Source organism: Tursiops truncatus, chromosome 4 (assembly GCF_011762595.2).
Source record: "Tursiops truncatus isolate mTurTru1 chromosome 4, mTurTru1.mat.Y, whole genome shotgun sequence".
Classification (NCBI taxonomy): domain Eukaryota; kingdom Metazoa; phylum Chordata; class Mammalia; order Artiodactyla; family Delphinidae; genus Tursiops; species Tursiops truncatus.
This window is the reverse complement of record NC_047037.1, coordinates 96142670-96163534: the sequence shown is the minus strand read 5'-3', so window position 1 is coordinate 96163534 and position 20865 is coordinate 96142670. Positions and strand designations below refer to the sequence as shown.

The 20865-nt window shown below is 37.7% G+C and overlaps 1 protein-coding gene across 1 annotated transcript in view; it reads left to right on the top strand.

The window, feature by feature from the left end:
* Positions 1–20865, top strand: part of ADGRG7 (adhesion G protein-coupled receptor G7) — a 90321-nt gene that overhangs the window by 9725 nt on the left and 59731 nt on the right. Inside the window, 2 exon segments of the mRNA XM_019923208.3 lie at positions 18861–18973; positions 19225–19356. Of these exon segments, the coding sequence (XP_019778767.2) occupies positions 18861–18973; positions 19225–19356 (245 nt within the window).

The window sequence follows — 20865 nt, the reverse complement described above, 5'->3', positions numbered from 1 at the left end:
CTGTATTGTGGTTTTCCTATTATTAATAATAAATCCTATCTTATAGGGCTGTTGTGAGAATTAGTTAATATGTTTACAGGTTTAAGATGATACCTAATACACTGTAAGCACTCAATAAATGTTAGCTACTATTTTTCATTTATATATTTTTTGATAATTTAGTGCATAGTTTTCTCCACTCCCTGAAACATACCTGAAAAGATGCCGTTGATCTAGTTTGGACCTTTGGATTGAAACTCAACCTATCAAACTGAAAGTCTACAGTAGGTTTAATCATAAATTTCAACTGATTAGCTCAAAAGAGAAACAGGAACAGTTTAAGAACTGCCATATCTCCCTGCATTTGTTTTTCAATATTTATAATTACTAGACAATTGGGGAAGTTTTTATTAAAACATTTAAGCAGTTTATTGGAATATGTAACCAGGTTGTTAACATTGAACAGCCTTTACCTTAAGTAAAGTCTATACTTTATGTATTTTATTTAAGTTTTTAAGTTTTTTTCCCATCATGGAATAAACTAATGTAACAATAGAAAGAGATGTTAACTTTGAGATATGATTAGGAAACTTGAAATATATAAGGCTAAATTTCAACAGGGTCTACCAGAAATTCCAGAAGAAAAGAATAGAGAGAATACGGGAGAGGCAACATTGGAAGAAATAAAGACTAAGAATTTACTTGTATTGAAGAATGACTGAGTCTCAAGCAGGGAAAACAAAAATAAATCCACATCATGGTAAAATTGCAGAACATCAGATAAAGAAAACTTAAAAAGGAATAACAGATCAAGAAAAACTTCTCATTAACAGCAACAAATTCTAGAAAACAGTGGGGTAATATCCTCAAAGTGCTGTCAACCCAGAATTGCATACCTTATCAAACTGACAAGGGCAAGGGCAAAATAAAAGCCTTTTCAGGTCAACCTTGGAGAATCTGTCACTCATAGACCCTAACTGAAAGAAAGATTAAATCATATACTTCAGAAATCAATAAATTGAACCTAGAAGGAACAAATATAATCTATCAGGGCAAACAAACTGACAAACTTTTTGGTAGATTTAAATAGTTATAGATTGCTTTCTACATCTTAAAAGGCTAACGTTACAGGAGATTTAAAAACAAGGTGGCACTAAAATACAGTTGGCCCTCTATATCCATGGGTTCACATCTGCAGATATGAAGGGCTGGCTGAATGTACTATATCATTTTATAAAAGGAACTTTGAGTGTCCATGGATTTTGGTGTCTGTGGAGGTCCTGGAACCAATTCCCTGCAGATGCTGAGGGGCAACTGTACTAGAAAACAATGAAAGAAAGAAAGAAAATAATACCATTGAAGGCATCAAAGTAGAGGGTAAAACATGAAATAAGATAGTAGAAATAATAAACACAACAAGTTGAAGTACTTTAAACTCATCTGTTTAAGGAAAGGTATTGTCATATTGGATATCATTGAAGCAAAACAAAATGTAACCCCTGCTGTTTATAAGAAACACAGAACATTGAATGACACAAAACGGTGAAAAGCAAATGATGATAAAACCAATTCCAGGCAAATACTATCCAAAGCAAAAGAAAGCTGAGTTAGCAACATTAATATCAGAAAACCAGAACTTAGGCAAAAAATACTATGAGAATGAGAGTTTTATTACTCAAAGATAGAAGTAATTCAACAAGGAAGAATCAATAATCCTGTGCCTGTATGCATCAAATAACACAGACTCAAAATATATAAAGCAAAATAGGGCAGAATTATACAGATAAGTACACAACTTTACAATCGGGGTGGTTGAGTCTAATGCTTTCCTGTAAGAAACTGATAGGTCAAGCAGCGAAAATCAGTAAGGATTCAGAAATTTGAAAAACATAACTAACAAACTGGACTTAGTGGATTTATAAATTCGAATTGCCACAGAAAATAGAGAGTATATATTATTTTCAGAAGAAAGTCTTAGTGAGTACCAAAGAATGAATCCTATAGATTATGTTCTGTGAATACAATACAATACAATTAGAAGGCAGTGCATAAAATAACCAAGAAAATTCTAATAAATGTATAAAAATTGTTTTAAATAATTCAAAGAAGACATCAAATGAAAATTACAAAATATTTAAAAATTCAGGGGAAAAACTCTATATCACAACTTGTGACACAGTTAAAAATATAGTTAGAATGACATTTATAGCTTTATGTACATATTAAAAAACCAGACAGAGTGAAAATTAGTGATTTAAGGATTCTAACTTTAGAAGTTAAAAAAATAAAGACTAAATTCTAAGGAAGTATTTCTGGCAGTCATAAAAATAAGGACAAATTAATGGAATGGAAATCAAAGGAAAAAGAGCGGAGATCAGCAAAACCAAAAGCTAGTTTTTTGAAAAGATGAATTTAAATAGATACATTTCCAGTGAGATTCATTAAGACAAAAAAAAAAAAGGCATAATTAAGCAACATATACGAAAATAAAAGGGTCGCGACCCTTTAAGCAAAATACTACTTCTCTGTGAGGCCAAGGGGACACGCCCACCCAGAGCCAGCATCTCCTCCTACGCATGGGTCCTCAGAAGCCCTGCTCCGCCTCCCGGGACTGGGCCTGCCTTTCCCACTCGTCGTCTGGAGGGTCAGCCACGCTGCCTGTGCTTCCCTGACCACGAGGGGTGGCTGTTCACAGTGTGTTGTGAAAAGAGCTTGAGGTATGGGCTGGGGTGTCTGCGTGTGTGAGCGCAGGGCCCCTTGAGTGTGGGACAAGACGGAGATGGAGAGAGAAGGGGCAGCTGCGGGCCTCTCACCTTCTGACGTAGGGCTTCGAGGAACCCACGATTTCTAAATTCAGACTTGGATTTTCAGGTCCTTATGAAGGTATGTTTATCATAGCATTAGAGTTTTGCGTTTACTTTTATGTAAATGGTAGATTGGTCTTCATTGAACGTTGTCCCAGACCCTGCATATGGTTACGTTGCTGGTGAAAATATCGATACAAATTAGTACAACCCTTGTGGGGCAAGATGCTAATAACTGTCAAGAAGACGAATGTGTATTCTTTGGCTCAGAAATTCCATTTCTGGAAATAAATTCTACAGATGAATTTGTACAATGGCAAAATGAAATGTGTAGAATGCAATTTTGAAGCGACAATTGAAAACAATACAAGTGTCATCAATAAGTGGTTAGTTAAATTAGGGCACAATCACAATGGAATATAATGCAGCTGTAAAAGAAGATGTGGAAGTTCTCTTGTAAACTGCTGTGAAAAGATTTTTTGACATCCATTAAGTGCGAGAGCAAGCTACAGAAAAGAGAGGGAGAAAATAAGACTATAAATTCATATTTGCTTATTCTTGTGAAAAGAAAGATTGGAAAAAATGAATAGAAATTATTTGTGTATATTTGGGGATGGGAACAAATGTTATTTTCAACTTTGAATATATTACCTATTAAAATATATTAAAAAAATAAGACAGTGATTTCAAAAAACAGTAACTAATGAGGAAAAACATAAGCAAATACCATGGAAAACCTTATCCTAGCTAGTATAAAACTTTGGTCAAGTGACAATTTTCTTAAAAAATGTAAATGACCAAAATTTACTCCAAAAGGAGGGGGAAATACCTAGATAGAACAGTAACCATTAAAATAGTCATCAGTATTTTTTTAAAATGCTACATACTGATTATCTTAGACATACAGTAGTATAAAATGTGATGGGAAAGATAATTTCAAAATAGTGTTACTTCTAGGTAGGCGGGTAAAGGAATATTAATAGAAAGGAATTCAAAGGATTTCAGCTCTTTCTAGTTTCATTGCTCATTAAGAAAAAAAAGTCTGAAGCAAATCTGAGAGAAAGTTGCTATCTATTAAAACTGGTGTGGGTAGTTGGGGATGTTTTATTATTTTCCATACCTTGTGTATTTGAAGTATTTTATAATTTAAGAAGATTTGCATATTTCATTGGTCACATAGAGAAGTTTGTCACACAACAGTTACAATTAAATCTCTCTTGCTAGAATGTAAGCACTTTGAGATCAGGATCCATATCTTATTTTTTTTAATACTAATTATTTTTAGACCAGTTTTAGGTTTACAGAAAAATTAAGCAGAAAGTACGGAGAGTTCCCATTTACTCTCTCTCTCATCACTCCTCCCCCTGTATAGTTTCCCTTGTCAGCAATATCTCACACTTGTATGTTGCTTTTGTTACAATGGACAAGCCAATATTGATACATTATTGTTAATTAAAATACATAGTTTATATTATGGTTCACTGTGTTGTACAGTTCTATGGATTTTGACAAATACATAATGATGTATATTCACTGTTACAGGACCATACAGAATAGTTAATTGCCCTAAAAATCCACCACACTTCACCTGTTCATCCCTCCCTTCCCCAACCCCTGATCTTTTTACTCTCTCTATAGTTTTGCTTTTCCAGACTGACATATTGGAATCATACAGTATGTAGCCTTTTCAGACTGGCTCCTTTCACTTAGCTAAATATATTTAAGATTCCTCTATATCTTTGGGGGGCTTCATAGCTCATTTCTTTTTATGGCTGAATAATATCCCCTTGTATAGATATATTGAATATACAGGCTTTTTTTTTAATCCATTCACCTATTAAAGGTCATCTTGCTTCCAGTTTTTGGTGATTATATATGCAGCTGCTGTAAACGTACAGGTGCAGCTTTTAGTGTGGGCACAAGGTTTTACTTATTTGGGTGAATGCCTAGGAGCATCCTAGAGTTTGCAATATACATTTACGATTACTTTCTATTAACAATATATGGCCTCATGTGTGATGCCAGTACTTTATAGCAGAGTATTCCCAATTCCTCCTTCTCTTTCCTTATAACATTTTTTTGGTCATTCATTTCATTTATCCATAAGCTATAATCACCTCATATATCATTATTATTATTACTTTGAACAAACTTATCTGTTAGGTCAATTAAGAATAAAAAACTAAAAGATTGTATTTTACCTTCATTTATTCCTTCTCTAATGCTCTTCTCATGTAGATCTAAGTTTCTGACCTATATCATTCCCTTCTTTCTGATTAACTTCCTTTAACATTTCGTGCAAGACAGAAATGGTGACAAACTACTGCTGACAAACTCCCTCAATTTTTCTTTGTCTGAGAATGTCTTTATTTCTCCTTTACTTTTAAAGGATAATTCCTTGGATACAGAATTCTTTGTTGTTTTTCATTCAACACTAAATATTTCACTCTATTCTCTTTTTCTTGCATGATTTCTGAGAATTCCAGTATAATTCTTATACTTGTTTCTCCATAGGTATTTTTTCCCCCTTTTGGCTTCTTTTGAAATGATCTTTTTGTCTTTGATTTTCTGCAGTTTGAATAGAATATGCCTAAGTGTAGGGTTTTTTGTTGTTGTTTGTTTTTAAATATTTATCCTGGTTAGTGTTCTCTGACTCTGAGATTCCTGAATCTGTGATTTGGTGTCTGTCATTTATTCTGGAATATTCTCAGGTACAAAAACTTCAAATGTTTTTTTCTGTTCCTTTTCCCTTTTCCTCTCCTTCCGGTATTCTCATAATGCAGGGGTCCCCAACCCCCAGGCCAAAGACCGGTACCAGTTTGTGGCCTGTTAGGAACCGGGCCACACAGCAGGAGGTGAGTGGCGGGCGAGCGAGCGAAGCTTCATCTGCTGTCCCCCCATGCTCTGCATCGCTCGCATTACCGCCTGAACCGTCACCCCCCACCCCCTGTTCATGGAAAAATTGTCTTCCACGAAACTGGTTCCTGGTGCCAAAAAGGTTGGGGGAACTGCTGCCATAAAGTATATGTTATACCTTTTGTTCCCACAGTTCTTGCATATTCAGTTACATTTTTATTTTTTCCTCTTTACTTTTTAGTTTGGGAAGTTTCTACTGACATTTCTTCAAGTTCACTGATTCTTTTCTTGGCCCTGTCCAGTCTACTGATGGACCCATAAAAGACATTCTTCATTTCTGTTACAGTGCTTTTAGATTCTAGCATTTTTTTAAACATCTTTATTGGAGTATAATTGCTTTACAATGGTGTATTAGTTTCTGCTTTATAACAAAGTGAATCAGCTATACGTATACATATATCCCCATATCTCCTCCCTCTTGCATCTCCCTCCCACCCTCCCTATCCCACCCCTCTATGTGGTCACAAAGCACGGAGCTGATCTCCCTGTGCTATGTGGCTGCTTCCCACTATCTAGCATTTCTTTTGATTCTTGCTTAGAGTTTCCATCTCTCTGCTTGTATTACCCCCTTGTACTTAAAGGCTGTCTACTTTTTTAAAGCTCTTAGCATATTAATCATAATTATCTTAAACTCCTGGTCTGATAATTCTAAAATCTCTGCCATCTATAAATCTGGTTCTGATGGTTGGCTTATATCTTCAGGCTGTTTTTTGCCTTTCAGCATGCCCTGTAATTTTTAATTGAAAATCAGATATGATGTATTAGGTAAAAGGAATTGAGGAGATGACAGTGGTCTATGATGCAGGAAGCAGACCCTCACACAACACCAAATCCGCTGGAGCCTTCATCTTGGACTTCCCAGCCTCCAGAACTGTCAGGCATGATCCACTGCTACAGGAAGTAGCACCATCTCTGATTACCAATAATAATAAGAAGGAGGAGAACTACAATCCTGCAGCCTGTGGAACAAAAACCACATTCACAGAAAGATAGACAAGATGAAAAGGCAGAGGGCTATGTACCAGATGAAGGAACAAGATAAAACCCCAGAAAAACAAATAAATGAAGTGGAGATAGGCAACCTTCCAGAAAAAGAATTCAGAATAATGATAGCGAAGATGATCCAGGACCTCGGAAAAAGAATGGAGGCAAAGATTGAGAAGATGCAAGAAATGTTTAACAAAGACCTAGAAGAATTAAAGAACAAACAAACAGATGAACAATACAATAACTGAAAGGAAAACTACACTAGAAGGAAACAATAGCAGAATAACTGAGGCAGAAGAACGGATAAGTGACCTGGAAGACAGAATGCTGGAATTCACTGCTGCAGGACAGAATAAAGAAAAAAGAATGAAAAGAAATGAACACAGCCCAAGAGACCTCTGGGACAACATTAAACACAACAACATTCACATTATAGGGGTCCCAGAAGGAGAAGAGAGAGAGAAAGGACCAGAGAAAATATTTGAAGAGATTACAGTCAAAAACTTCCCTAACATGGGAAAGGAAATAGCCACCCAAGTCCAGGAAGTGCAGAGAGTCCCATACAGGATAAACCCAAGGAGAAACACGCCGAGACACATAGTAATCAAATTGGCAAAAATTAAAGACAAAGAAAAATTATTGAAAGCAGCAAGGGAAAAATGACAAATAACATACAAGGGAACTCCCATAAGGTTAACAGCTGATTTCTCAGCAGAAACTCTACAAGCCAGAAGGGAGTGGCATGATATACTTAAAGTGATGAAAGGGAAGAACCTACAACCAAGATTACTCTACCCAACAAGGATCTCATTCAGATTTGACGGAGAAATCATAAGCTTTACAGACAAGCAAAAGCTAAGAGAATACAGCACCACCAAACCAGCTCTACAACAAATGCTAAAGGAACTTCTCTAAGTGGGAAATACAAGAGAAGAAAAGACCTACAAAAACAAACCCACAACAATTAAGAAAATGGCAATAGGAACATACATATTGACAATTACCTTAAGCATGTATGGATTAACTACTCCAACCAAAAGACACAGGCTTGCTGAATGGATACAAAAACAAGACCCATATATATGCTGTGTACAAAAGACCCACTTCAGACCTAGGGACACATTCAGACTGAAAGTGAGGGGATGGAAAAATATATTTCATGCAAATGGAAATCAAAAGAAAGCTGGAGTAGCAATACTCATATCAGACAAAATAGACTTTAAAATAAAGAATGTTACAAGAGACAAGGAAGGACACTACATAATGATCAGGGGATCAATCCAAGAAGAAGATATAACAATTATAAATATATATGCACCCAACATAGGAGCACCTCAATACATAAGGCAACTGCTAACAGCTATAAAAGAGGAAATTGACAGTAACAAAATAATAGTGGGGGGGGGGACCTTGAAGATGGCGGAAGAGTAAGACGCGGAGATCACCTTCCTCCCCACAGATACACCAGAAATACATCTACACGTGGAACAACTCCTACAGCACACCTACTGAAGGCTGGCAGAAGACCTCAGACCTCCCAAAAGGCAAGAAACTCCCCATGTACCTGGGTAGGGCAAAAGAAAAAAAAGAAAAAACAGACAAAAGAATAGGGACGGCAACTGCACCAGTGGGAGGGAGCTGTGAAGGAGGAAAAGTTTCCACACACTAGGAAGCCCCTTCGCGGGCGGAGACTGCGGGAGGCGGAGGGGGGAGCTCTGGCACCGTGGAGGAGCGCACAGCAACGGGTGCGGAGGGCAAAGCGGGGAGATTCCCGCACAGAGGATCGGTGCTGACCGGCACTCACCAGCCCGAGAGGCTTGTCTGCTCACCCGCCGGGGCGGGCGGGGCTGCGAGCTGAGGCTCTGAGGCTCGGGTTTCGGTTTCGGGCAGAGCGCAGGGAGAGGACTGGGGTTGGTGGCTTGAACATAGCCTGAAGGGGTTAGTGCACCACGGCTAGCCGGGAGGGAGTCCGGGGAAAAGTCTGCACCTGCCGAAGAGGCAAGAGACTTTTTCTTCCCTCTTTGTTTCCTGGTGCGCGAGGACAGGGGTTTAAGAGTGCTGCTTAAAGGAACTCCAGAGACGGGCGTGAGCCACGGCTAAAAGCGCGAACCCCAGAGACGGGCACGAGACGCGGCTAAAAGCGCGGACCCCAGAGACGGGCGGGAGACGCTAAGGCTGCTGCTGCCGCCACCAAGGGGCCTGTGTGCGAGCACAGGTCACTCTCCACACCCTTCTTCCGCGGAGCTGGTGCAGCTCGCCACTGCCAGGTTCTCGGGATCCAGGGACAACTTCCCCGGGAGAACGCACGGCGGGCCTCAGGCTGGTGCAACGTCACGCCGGCCTCTGCCGCCGCAGGCCCGCCCCGCACGCAGTGCCCCCCGCCCCGGCCTGAGTGCGCCAGAGCTCCCGAATCAGCGGCTCTTTTAACCCCGCCCTGTCTGAGCAAAAAACAGACGCCCCCCAGCGACCTACACGCAGAGGCAGGGACAAATCCAAAGCTGAGCCCCTGTGAGCTGTGAGAACAAAGAAGAGAAAGGGAAATCGCTCCCAGCAGCCTCAGAAGCAGCGGATTAAAGCTCCACAATCAACTTGATGTACCCTGCATCTGTGGAATACCTGAATAGACAAGGAATGATCCCAAATTGAGGAGCTGGACTTTAGGAGCAAGATCTATGATTTTTTTCCCTTTTCCTCTTTTTGTGAATGTGTATGCTTCTGTGTGAGATCTTTTCTGTATAGTCTTGCTTCCACCATTTGTCCTAGGGTTCTATCCGTCCATGGTTTTAAAAAAATTTTTTTTTCTTAATAATTAATTTTAATAACTTTATTATACTTTTCTTTCTTTCTTTCTTTCTTTCTTTCTTTCTTTCTTTCTTTCTTTCTTTCTTTCTTTCTTTCCTTCCATCCCTCCTTTAGACAACGAATCATCCCAAATTGAGGAGGTGGTCTCTGAGAGCAAGATTTATGATTTTTCCCCCTTTACCTCTTTTTGTGAGGGTGTATGTGTATGCTTCTGTGTAAGCTTTTGTCTGTATAGCTTTGCTTCCAACATTTGTCCTAAGGTTCTATGCGTCCCTTTTTTTTTCTAAATAAGTATTTTTTAATTCAATAACTTTATTATACTTTATTTTATTTTTACTGTATCTTCTTTCTTTCTGTCTTCTTTCCTTCTTTCCCTCCTTCCTTCCTTCCTCCCTCCCTCCCTCCTTTCTTTCCTTCTCGCCTTCTTTCCTTCTTTGCTTCTTTCTTTCTTTCTTTTTTCTTCCTTCCTTCCTTCCTTCCTTCCCTCCTTTCCTTCTTTCTTTCCTCATACTTCTACTAATTCTCTCTACTTTTTCTCCCTTTTATTCTGAGCCGTGTGGATGAAACCCTCTTGGTGCTCCAGCCAGGAGTCAGGGCTCTGCCTCTGAGGTAGGAGAGCCAACTTCAGGACACTGGTCAGCAAGAGACCTCCCAGCTCCACATAATATCAAATGGCGAAAATCTCCCAGAGACCTCCATCTTAACACCAGCACCCAGCTTCACTCAACGACCAGCAAAGCTACAGTGCTGGACAACATATGCCAAACAACTAGCAAAACAGGAACACAACCCCACCTATTAGCAGAGAGGCTGCCTAAAATCATAATAAGGCCACAGACACCCCAAAACACACCACCAGACGTGAACCTGCCCACTAGAGAGACAAGATCCAGCCTTATCCACCACAACACAGGCACTAGTCCCCTCCACCAGGAGGCCTACACAACCCACTGAACCAACCTTAGCCACTGGAGACAGACATCAAAAACAGCGGGAACTACGAACTGCAGCCTGCAAAAAGGAGACCCCAAACACAGTAAGATAAGCAAAATGAGAAGACAGAAAAACACACAGCAGATAAAGGAGCAAGATAAAAATGCACCAGACCTAACAAATGAAGACGAAATAGGCAGTCTACCTGAAAAAGAATTCAGAATAATGATAGTAAGGATGATCCGAAATCTTGGAAATAGAATGGACAAAATGCAAGAAACAGTTAATAAGGACCTAGAAGAACTAAAGATGAAACAAGCAACGATGAACAACACAATAAATGAAATTAAAAGTACTCTAGATGGGATCAATAGCAGAATAACTGAGGCAGAAGAACGGATAAGTGACGTGGAAGATAAAATAGTGGAAATAACTACTGCAGAGCAGAATAAAGAAAAAATAATGAAAAGAACTGAGGACAGTCTCAGAGACCTCTGGGAGAACATTAAACACACCAACATTCGAATTATAGGGGTTCCAGAAGAAGAAGAGAAAAAGAAAGGGACTGAGAAAATATTTGAAGAGATTATAGTTGAAAACTTCCCTAATATGGGAAAAGAAATAGTTAATGAAGTCCAGGAAGCACAGAGAGTCCCATACAGGATAAATCCAAGGAGAAATACGCCAAGACACATATAAATCAAACTGTCAAAAATTAAATACAAAGAAAGCATATTAAAAGCAGCAAGGGAAAAACAACAAAAAACACACAAGGGAATCCCCATAAGTTTAACAGCTGATCTGTCAGCAGAAACCCTACAAGCCAGAAGGGACTGGCAGGACATACTGAAAGTGATGAAGGAGAAAAACCTTCAGCCAAGACTACTCTACCCAGCAAGGATCTCATTCAGATTTGATGGAGAAATTAAAACCTTTACAGACAAGCAAAAGCTGAGAGAGTTCAGCACCACCAAACCAGCTTTATGACAAATGCTAAAGGAACTTCTCTAGACAAGAAACACAAGAGAAGGAAAAGACCTATAATAACGAACCCAAAACAATTTAGAAAATGGGAATAGGAACATACATATCGATAATTACCTTAAATGAAAATGGACTAAATGCTCCCTCCAAAAGACACAGATTGGCTGAATGGATACAAGAACAAGACCCTTATATATGCTATCTACAAGAGACCCACTTCAGACCTAGAGACACATACAGACTGAAAGTAAGGGGATGGAAAAAGATATTCCATGCAAATGGAAACCAAAAGAAAGCTGGAGTAACAATTCTCATATCAGACAAAATAGACTTTAAAATAAGGACTATTAAAAGAGACAAAGAAGGACACTACATAATGATCAAGGGATCGATCCAAGAAGAAGATATAACAATTGTAAATATTTATGCACCCAACATAGGAGCACCTCAATACATAAGGCAAATACTAACAGCCATAAAAGGGGAAATCGACAGTAACACATTCATAGTAGGGGACTTTAACACCCCACTTTCACCCATGGACAGATCATCCAAAATGAAAATAAATAAGGAAACACAAGCTTTAAATGATACATTAAACAGGATGGACTTAATTGATATTTATAGGACATTACATCCAAAAACAACAGAATACACATTTTTCTCTAGTGCTCATGGAACATTCTCCAGGATAGATCATATCTTGGGTCACAAATCAGGCCTTGGTAAATTTAAGAAAATTGAAATTGTATCAAGTATCTTTTCCGACCACAATGCCATGAGACTAGATATCAATTACGGGAAAAGATCTGTAAAAAATACAAACACATGGAGGCTAAACAATACACTACTTAATAATGAAGTGATCACTGAAGAAATCAAAGAGGAAATAAAAAAATACCTAGAAACAAATGACAATGGAGACACAACGACCCAAAACCTATGGGATGCAGCAAAAGCAGTTTTAAGGGGGAAGTTTATAGCAGTACAAGCCCACCTTAAGAAGCAGGAAACATCTCGAATAAACAACCTAACCTTGCACCTAAAGCAATTAGAGAAAGAAGAACAAAAAAACCCAAAGCTAGCAGAAGGAAAGAAATCATAAAAATCAGATCAGAAATAAATGAAAAAGAAATGAAGGAAACGATAGCAAAGATCAATAAAACTAAAAGCTGGTTCTTTGAGAAGATAAACGAAATAGATAAACCACTAGCCAGACTCATCAAGAAAAAAAGGGAGAAGACTCAAATCGATAGAATAAGAAATGAAAAAGGAGAAGTAACAACTGACAATGCAGAAATACAAAAGATCATGAGAGACTACTACAAGCAACTCTATGCCAATAAAATGGACAATCTGGAAGAAATGGACACATTCTTAGAAATGCACCACCTGCCAAGACTGAATCAGGAAGAAATAGAGAATATGAACAGACCAATCACAAGCACTGAAATTGAAACTGTGATTAAAAATCTTCCAACAAACAAAAGCCCAGGACCAGATGGCTTCACAGGCAAATTCTATCGAACATTTAGAGAAGAGCTAACACCTATCCTTCTCAAACTCTTCCAAAATATAGCAGAGGGAGGAACACTCCCAAATTCTTTCTACGAGGCCACCATCACCTTGATACCAAAACCCGACAAGGATGTCACAAGGAAAGAAAACTACAGGCCAATATCACTGATGAACATAGATGCAAAAATCCTTAACAAAATACTAGCAAACAGAATCCAACAGCACATTAAAAGGATCATACACCATGATCAAGTGGGGTTTATTCCAGGTATGCAAGGAGTCTTCAATATACGCAAATCTATCAATGTGATAAACCATATTAACAAATTGAAGGAGAAAAACCATATGATCATCTCAATAGATGCAGAGAAAGCTTTTGACAAAATTCAACACCCATTTATGATAAAAACCCTGAAGAAAATAGGCATAGAGGGAACTTCCCTCAACATAATAAAGGCCATATATGAGAAGCCCACAGCAAACATCATCCTCAATGGTGAAAAACTGAAAGCATTTCCACTAAGATCAGGAACAAGACAAGGGTGCCCACTCTCACCACTCTTATTCAACATAGTTTTGGAAGTTTTAGCCACAGCAATCAGAGAAGAGAAGGAAATAAAAGGAATCCAAATCGGAAAAGAAGAAGTAAAGCTGTCACTGTTTGCAGATGACATGATCCTATACATAGAGAATCCTAAAGATGCTACCAGAAAACTACTAGAGCTAATCAATGAATTTGGTAAAGTAGCAGGATACAAAATTAATGCACAGAAATCTCTGGCATTCCTATATACTAATGATGAAAAATCTGAAAGTGAAATCAAGAAAACACTCCCATTTACCATTGCAACAAAAAGAATAAAATATCTAGGAATAAACCTACCTAAGGAGACAAAAGACCTGTATGCAGAAAACTATAAGACACTGATGAAAGAAATTAAAGATGATACAAATAGATGGAGACATATACCATGTTCTTGGATTGGAAGAATCAACATTGTGAAAATGACTCTACTACCCAAAGCAATCTATAGATTCAATGCAATCCCTATCAAACTACCACTGGCATTTTTCACAGAACTAGAATAAAAAATTTCGCAATTTGTATGGAAACACAAAAGACCCCGAATAGCCAAAGCAATCTTGAGAACAAAAAAAGGAACTGGAGGAATCAGGCTCCCTGACTTCAGACTATACTACAAAGCTACAGTTATCAAGACAGTATGGTACTGGCACAAAAACAGAAAGATAGATCAATGGAACAGGATAGAAAGCCCAGAGATAAACCCATGCACATATGGACACCTTATCTTTGATAAAGGTGGCAGGAATGTACAGTGGAAAAAGGACAGCCTCTTCAATAAATGGTGCTGGGAAAACTGGACAGGTACATGTAAAAGAATGAAATTAGAACACTCCCTAACACCATACACAAAAATAAGCTCAAAATGGATTAAAGACCTAAATATAAGGCCAGAAACTATCAAACTATTAGAGGAAAACATAGGCAGAACACTCTATGACATAAATCACAGCAAGATTCTTTCTGACCCACCCCCTAGAGTAATGGAAATAAAAACAAAAATAAACAAATGGGACCTAATGAAACTTCAAAGCTTTTGCACAGCAAAGGAAACCATAAACAAGACCAAAAGATAACCCTCAGAATGGGAGAAAATATTTGCAAATGAAGCAACTGACAAAGGATTAATCTCCAAAATTTACAAGCAGTTCATGCAGCTCAACAACAAAAAAACAAACAACCCAATCCAAAAATGGGCAGAAGACCTAAATAGACATTTCTCCAAAGAAGATATACAGACTGCCAAGAAACACATGAAAGAATGCTCAACATCATTAATCATTAGAGAAATGCAAATCAAAACTACAATGAGATATCATCTCACACCAGTCAGAATGGCCATCATCAATAAATCTAGAAACAATAAATGCTGGAGAGGGTGTGGAGAAAAGGGAACCCTCTTGCACTGCTGGTGGGAATGTGAATTGGTTCAGCCACTATGGAGAACAGTATGGAGGTTCCTTAAAAAACTACAAATAGAACTACCAGATGACCCAGCAATCCCACTATTGGGCATATACCCTGAGAAAACCGAAATTCAAAAAGAGTCATGTACCAAAATGTTCATCGCAGCTCTATTTACAATAGCCCGGAGATGGAAACAACCTAAGTGCCCATCATCGGATGAATGGATAAAGAAGATGTGGCACATATATACAATGGAATATTACTCAGCCATAAAAAGAAATGAAATTGAGCTATTTGTAATGAGGTGGATAGACCTAGAGTCTGTCATACACAGTGAAGTAAGTCAGAAAGAAAAAGACAAATACAGTATGCTAACACATATATATGGAATTTAAGAAAAAAAAAATGTCATGAAGAACCTAGGGGTAAGGCAGGAATTAAGACGCAGACCTCCTAGAGAACGGACTTGAGGTTATGGGGAGGGGGAAGGGTGAGCTGTGACGGGGCGAGAGAGAGTCATGGACATATACACACTAACAAACGTAGTAAGGTAGATAGCTAGTGGGAAGCAGCCGCATGGCACGGGGATATTGGCTCGGTGCTCTGTGACAGCCTGGAGGGGTGGGATAGGGAGGGTGGGAGGGAGGGAGACGCAAGAGGGAAGAGATATGGGAACATATGTATATGTATAACTGATTCACTTTGTTATAAAGCAGAAACTAACACACCATTGTAAAGTAATTATACCCCAATAAAGATGTTAAAAAAAAAAATTTTTATTGAAGTATAGTTGATTTACAATGTTGTATTAGTTTCAGGTGTACAGCAAAGTGAATCAGTTATACATATACATATATCCACTCCTTTTTAAGATTCTTTTCCCATATAGGCCATTACAGAGTATTGAGTAGAGTTCCCTGTTTATTTTGGCTTTTCCAGGTCTCTTACATTTCAATAACACTTTAAGATCAGTTTGTCAATTTCTACAAAAAAGTTCTTTTGTTTTTGGATTTTGGCCTTATCAATTTGGGGAAAATATACACCTTAACAACTTTGAGTCTTTCATACATACATGGTATATATTTCCACTTGTTTAGATCTTTTAAAATTTCTTTCACTAATGAGATCTTACACACATTTTGTTAAATTTATTTCCCAAAATTTTATAATTTTTAAGCTAATTTAAATGGAAATTATTTAATAATTTTATTTCCCAATTATTTGATGCTAGCATATGGAAATAAATATAATTCTGTTTATTTTGTATCATGAAACCTTGCTAAATTTACTATTACTTCTAGCAGCTTTTTTTGAGACACCTTAGGATTTTCTATGTATTTGATGATGTCATCTGCAACAGAAGATAGTTTTATTTCTCCCTTTCTTTATGCTTTTTGTTTCTTTTTCTTACCTATAGCACTGGTCAGCATTTTCAGCACAATCTTGAGTAAAAGTGGTTACAGCAGTTATGTTAAACTCTTTTCTGTCAGTCTTAGGGGGGAAAGCATTCAATATTACACTATTAAGTATGATGTTAGTGGTAGGGTCTTCATAGATGATTTTTATCAGTTTGAAGAAGTTCCCTTTTATTCCTTATTTGCTGAGAGTTTAAAAAATATGTTGGATGCTTTTTCCCCTTTATTGAAATGATTTTTGAATTTATGATTATTGAAATGATCATATGGTCTTCCCCCTTTAATTTGGCATATGGTGAATTAAATACTTAATTTTCTATTGTTAAACCAACTTTGCACTCCTGTATAAATCTCACTTTGTCATGATGGATTGTCAGTTTTATATATTGCTGGATTTGATTTGCTACTATTTCAAAAAGATTTTTGCATCTGTGTAAATGAGGTTTATTGGTCTGTAATTTTCTTTTCTTATAATGTTTTTGTCAGATTTTGGTATGAGGGCTATCCTGGCATTATAAAATCATTTGGGAAGTTTCTCCCTTTCTCTATTTTCTAAAAGAGTTTATACAAGATTGGTATTATTTATTCCCTAATTCATCAGTAAAACTGTCTGTGCTGGTAGTTTGTTGCTTTCAGTATTTTCTCCTTATTTTTGAGTTTTAGCAGTTCAACCATGATGTGTCTAAGTGTGGCTTTCCCTGCATTTATTTTGCTTGAGCTTTACTGCGCTTCTTGTACCAAGTTTGAGAATTTTTGACCATTATTCCTTCAGATATTTTATCTGCCCTATTCCTTCTCTTCTCCCTTTCTGGGACTCCATTTGCTTATAGGTTAGACTCTTTGATATTGTCCCACATGTCCCAGAACCTCTGTTTATTTTTTTAAGTCTTTTTTTTCCTTCAGATTTTAGGGGAATTTACACCCAGACTTTGAGTCTCCCTTCTATATGGCTCCCTCCTTTCCGGGATATCTCCCTTCAATTTCCAGTTGTGTGGTAGCCCCAGACTGTCTCCTTTCATACCTCGACCCATTAAGACTGTGGCTTTAGGCTGGTGTTTCAGCCACTCCTGCTATACAGACTGGGTAGTGCTCTTAGTGGAGAGACTGTATAAGCTTGGAATGGCCTTCAGTTTCTCTCTGCTTTTTATTGCTGTCCAATGTCCTCAAGTAGTTAGTTTTAAATTTTTGTCCAGTGTTTAAAATTGTCATCTGGGGGAGGGTTAATATGGTACAATCTACTCCATCATTATTGGAACTGGAACTCTGCTTCCTGTATTCATAAGGTTAGTTAATTTGTTCACCATCCACCCTGTCTTTCAATTTAGAGTCCCCAGTGTCCCCAGTGTCCCCAACTCAAAATAACCAGTCACTAGATCCAAACAATCGAGTCTCAGGTATGCTCCTGAGTTGATTGACACCTGACTTCCTTAGAGCCACTGTTTTAGATCAGGTTCTCATTTAGCTAGCAGGTCTTCTTTGCCTCCCAGCCTCAGTCACTTCCCGTATTGCTTGAGATATCTTCCTAAAAAATATTCCTTACTATGTTACTTCCTTGTTTTAAGACCCCTCTAGGCTGCTGCAGGGTTAAATCTTTTCAGCTTGTTCTATAAAGCTGCTCACAATGCAGCTTATGTCCTGCTGTTGATCCACGTAGAACCAACGCTCCTGATATGTTAAGCTTTTCTCTGTTCTTGGACACATCAGAACTTTCCATGTTTTTGAATTTTTGCTGTTTGTATCCTGCCTACATTTTATCTGACTTCTTTATTTTTTTTAATTTTATTTTTATTTATTTTTTTCACACACACACACTGTATTTTATTTTTATAAGAGATAAATAAACTGACACCAAGCATTGTAAATGTATGACCACAACAAAAGCAACAATGATTGCAATTACCAAACATGAAACACACTCATACTATGTCATAATATTGACATTCAGTCCAGTAATCCTCCACTGTAACAGCTTCTTTACTTTGCAGTGAAAATTGATTTGTATATTTTTTGCCTCTGAGTCCTTGTGGGATTTTTTTTTTATTCAAACAGAAAGTCACAAAAATTATAATCATCCTCATTATCTGACTTCTTTAGATTTAGTCTTAAAATCTGATGCTAACACCACCTCTTCTGAAAAGTCTTCTCTGGATGGGTTACCTCTGTCCTCAACATCTCTCTTCTATATTCTTATAGCACTTATAGATCTGCATATTGACATGGTTCATCTATATCTATCTATCTAGTCTATATACATCATCTATATAATCTGTTTCCTTCAGTAGATTCTAATCTCCTTGGTCAAGGTGTCGTATCTTTCAAATATGGTTTTTTCATATCCATAACATCTAGTAAGCATTGTATACCCTGTGTAGATTCTCAGTGTATATATTTTTTGATGATCTTACAAAGAATATTTTTCAGCAGTGATATTCAAAATAATGGTTTTACATATAGAAATTAAAGGCCACAGACCCCAAAAGAGAAACTACTCAGCCAGTTCATATACTATTCTGTTATTTATTGTTTCTTTAGGAACATTTACCCCACATCTAGCACCCCTATAGAGTTCTGCAAGAATGGTGGAACCTGGGAAAATGGCAGATGCATTTGTCCAGAAGAGTGGAAAGGACGGAGATGTACGATCAGTAAGGAACCTGTAATCGAACATACTAGTTATTGTAATGGTAGTAACTTAACTAGATAAGAAAGTGTGTAGTTCCTGGCTGGTCAGTGAGTCCTATAAGCCTTCTATTACCCTTCGAATTACACCAGAGAGGTTTTGAACTTTGACTTTTATCTGGTTTGAAATTTGAGAAAGAAAAGTGAAAATTTATAATGAAAATTTTTTGATTAATGATGAATTTATGATGAAGAATATTTTTTCTTTCTCTTATAGTTAATTTCTGTGAAAACAGTACCTATGAGAATTTTACTTTTCACAGAATTCCAGTGGGAAGATATGGCTCTTCCTTGCAAACATGTGACAAGAACACTCTGAATGGTTTGTGCTTTTCCAAGCATCTCCTCTGTTTAGGCATATGAATTGCTATGCTGGGTCATACCTATCATCTCTCCAACTAGTGTTAGGTCCCTAGAAGAGGCATCAAGGAAGATTTTGTGGAAGGGTTTGGCTCCATTTCGTGATGCCAATGTTCAAAGTTTTGGGTGTTACATCACATAATTCCAGTTCTCCTAAAAACTGAAATATAGATCGGTAGTAAATTCCTTTTAATTCTTCAATATATTTATTCTTGCAGCCTCCTCCATCTCCTGGAGTTTGATCAGGTTAAGATCTGCTGTTACATAATTTATCTCAATTTTAAAGACTGGGTAGACTGTAGGTTTACACCGTATCTATTTTGAGACTTCATATTTCTAGGTAGAATTGCAGTTAAGTCTCTTCACAGTTAGGAGTCCTTCACCTCTTTGATCATTTTAGTTTTCCATCTTGGAACATTTTCTAGCTTCATCACACCTTTCCTGAAGCGTGACAACCTTGCTTGCACAGAGGCTTTCCAAGAATAAAGGAGCAAATGATATTTTCTATTTCTAATATGCCCCCTGATGCTATCTAGGATTTTGATGACATACACGATTTTAATGCCAGATTGGGTAATATCTTCTAAGAGTAGCCCTTTAAATTCATAGACCCCTTTCCTGACAGCTTAGAGCCCATTATCCCATATGATTTTCCCTAAACGTTTTAACAGTCCTTGGTTTGCATTGATTTTCATCTGACCAATCCTCCTGCCTCTCACACCTTTCTGCAGGTTATCATCCACTTCCTGCAGAACCGGATATCTCAGTAACTAATTCTAGATGTTTATGCAAGTGTTTGATAGTGAATAATGAACTTGGGAAAAATTTTCACATTTTATTTAGATATTTATTTCTATGTGTGTCAAGGGCTCTTTGAAACACTAAATAAATTGTATGCACTGCTCCTTCCTATGTCCTTCTTTGCCTTATTTATTCTAAGAAATTATTTAGACCAGCGTTCCATTTGCCGAATCTAAATTGCCTCTGCCCACATATATCATACTTACTCAAGTATTCATGATTCTACTCTTTACATAGTTCTTTCCAGCTTCTTGATTAAAAGCTCAGAGGTAAAAGAAGAGCTTCAACTGTATTGGTACTTACTTCCTGTGGTATGTCCATAGATACTTACCATCATAATTTATTTTTTATAGTATTTGTTTTTTAAAATTTATTTATTTATTTATTTTTGGCTGCCTTGGGTCTTCCTTGCTGTGTGCAGGCTTTCTTTAGTTGCGGTGAGCGGGGGCTACTCTTTGTTGCACTGCGCGTGCTTCTCATTGCGGTGGCTTCTCTTGTTGCAGAGCACAGGCTCTAGGTGCATGGGCTTCAGTAGTTGTGGCACACGGGCTCAGTAGTTGTGGCTCGCAGGCTCTAGAGCGCAGGCTCAGTAGTTGTGGCGCATGGACTTAGTTGCTCCGAGGCACGTGGGATCTTCCTGGACCAGGGCTCGAACCTGTGTCCCCTGCATTGGCAAGCGGATTCTTTTTTTTTTTTT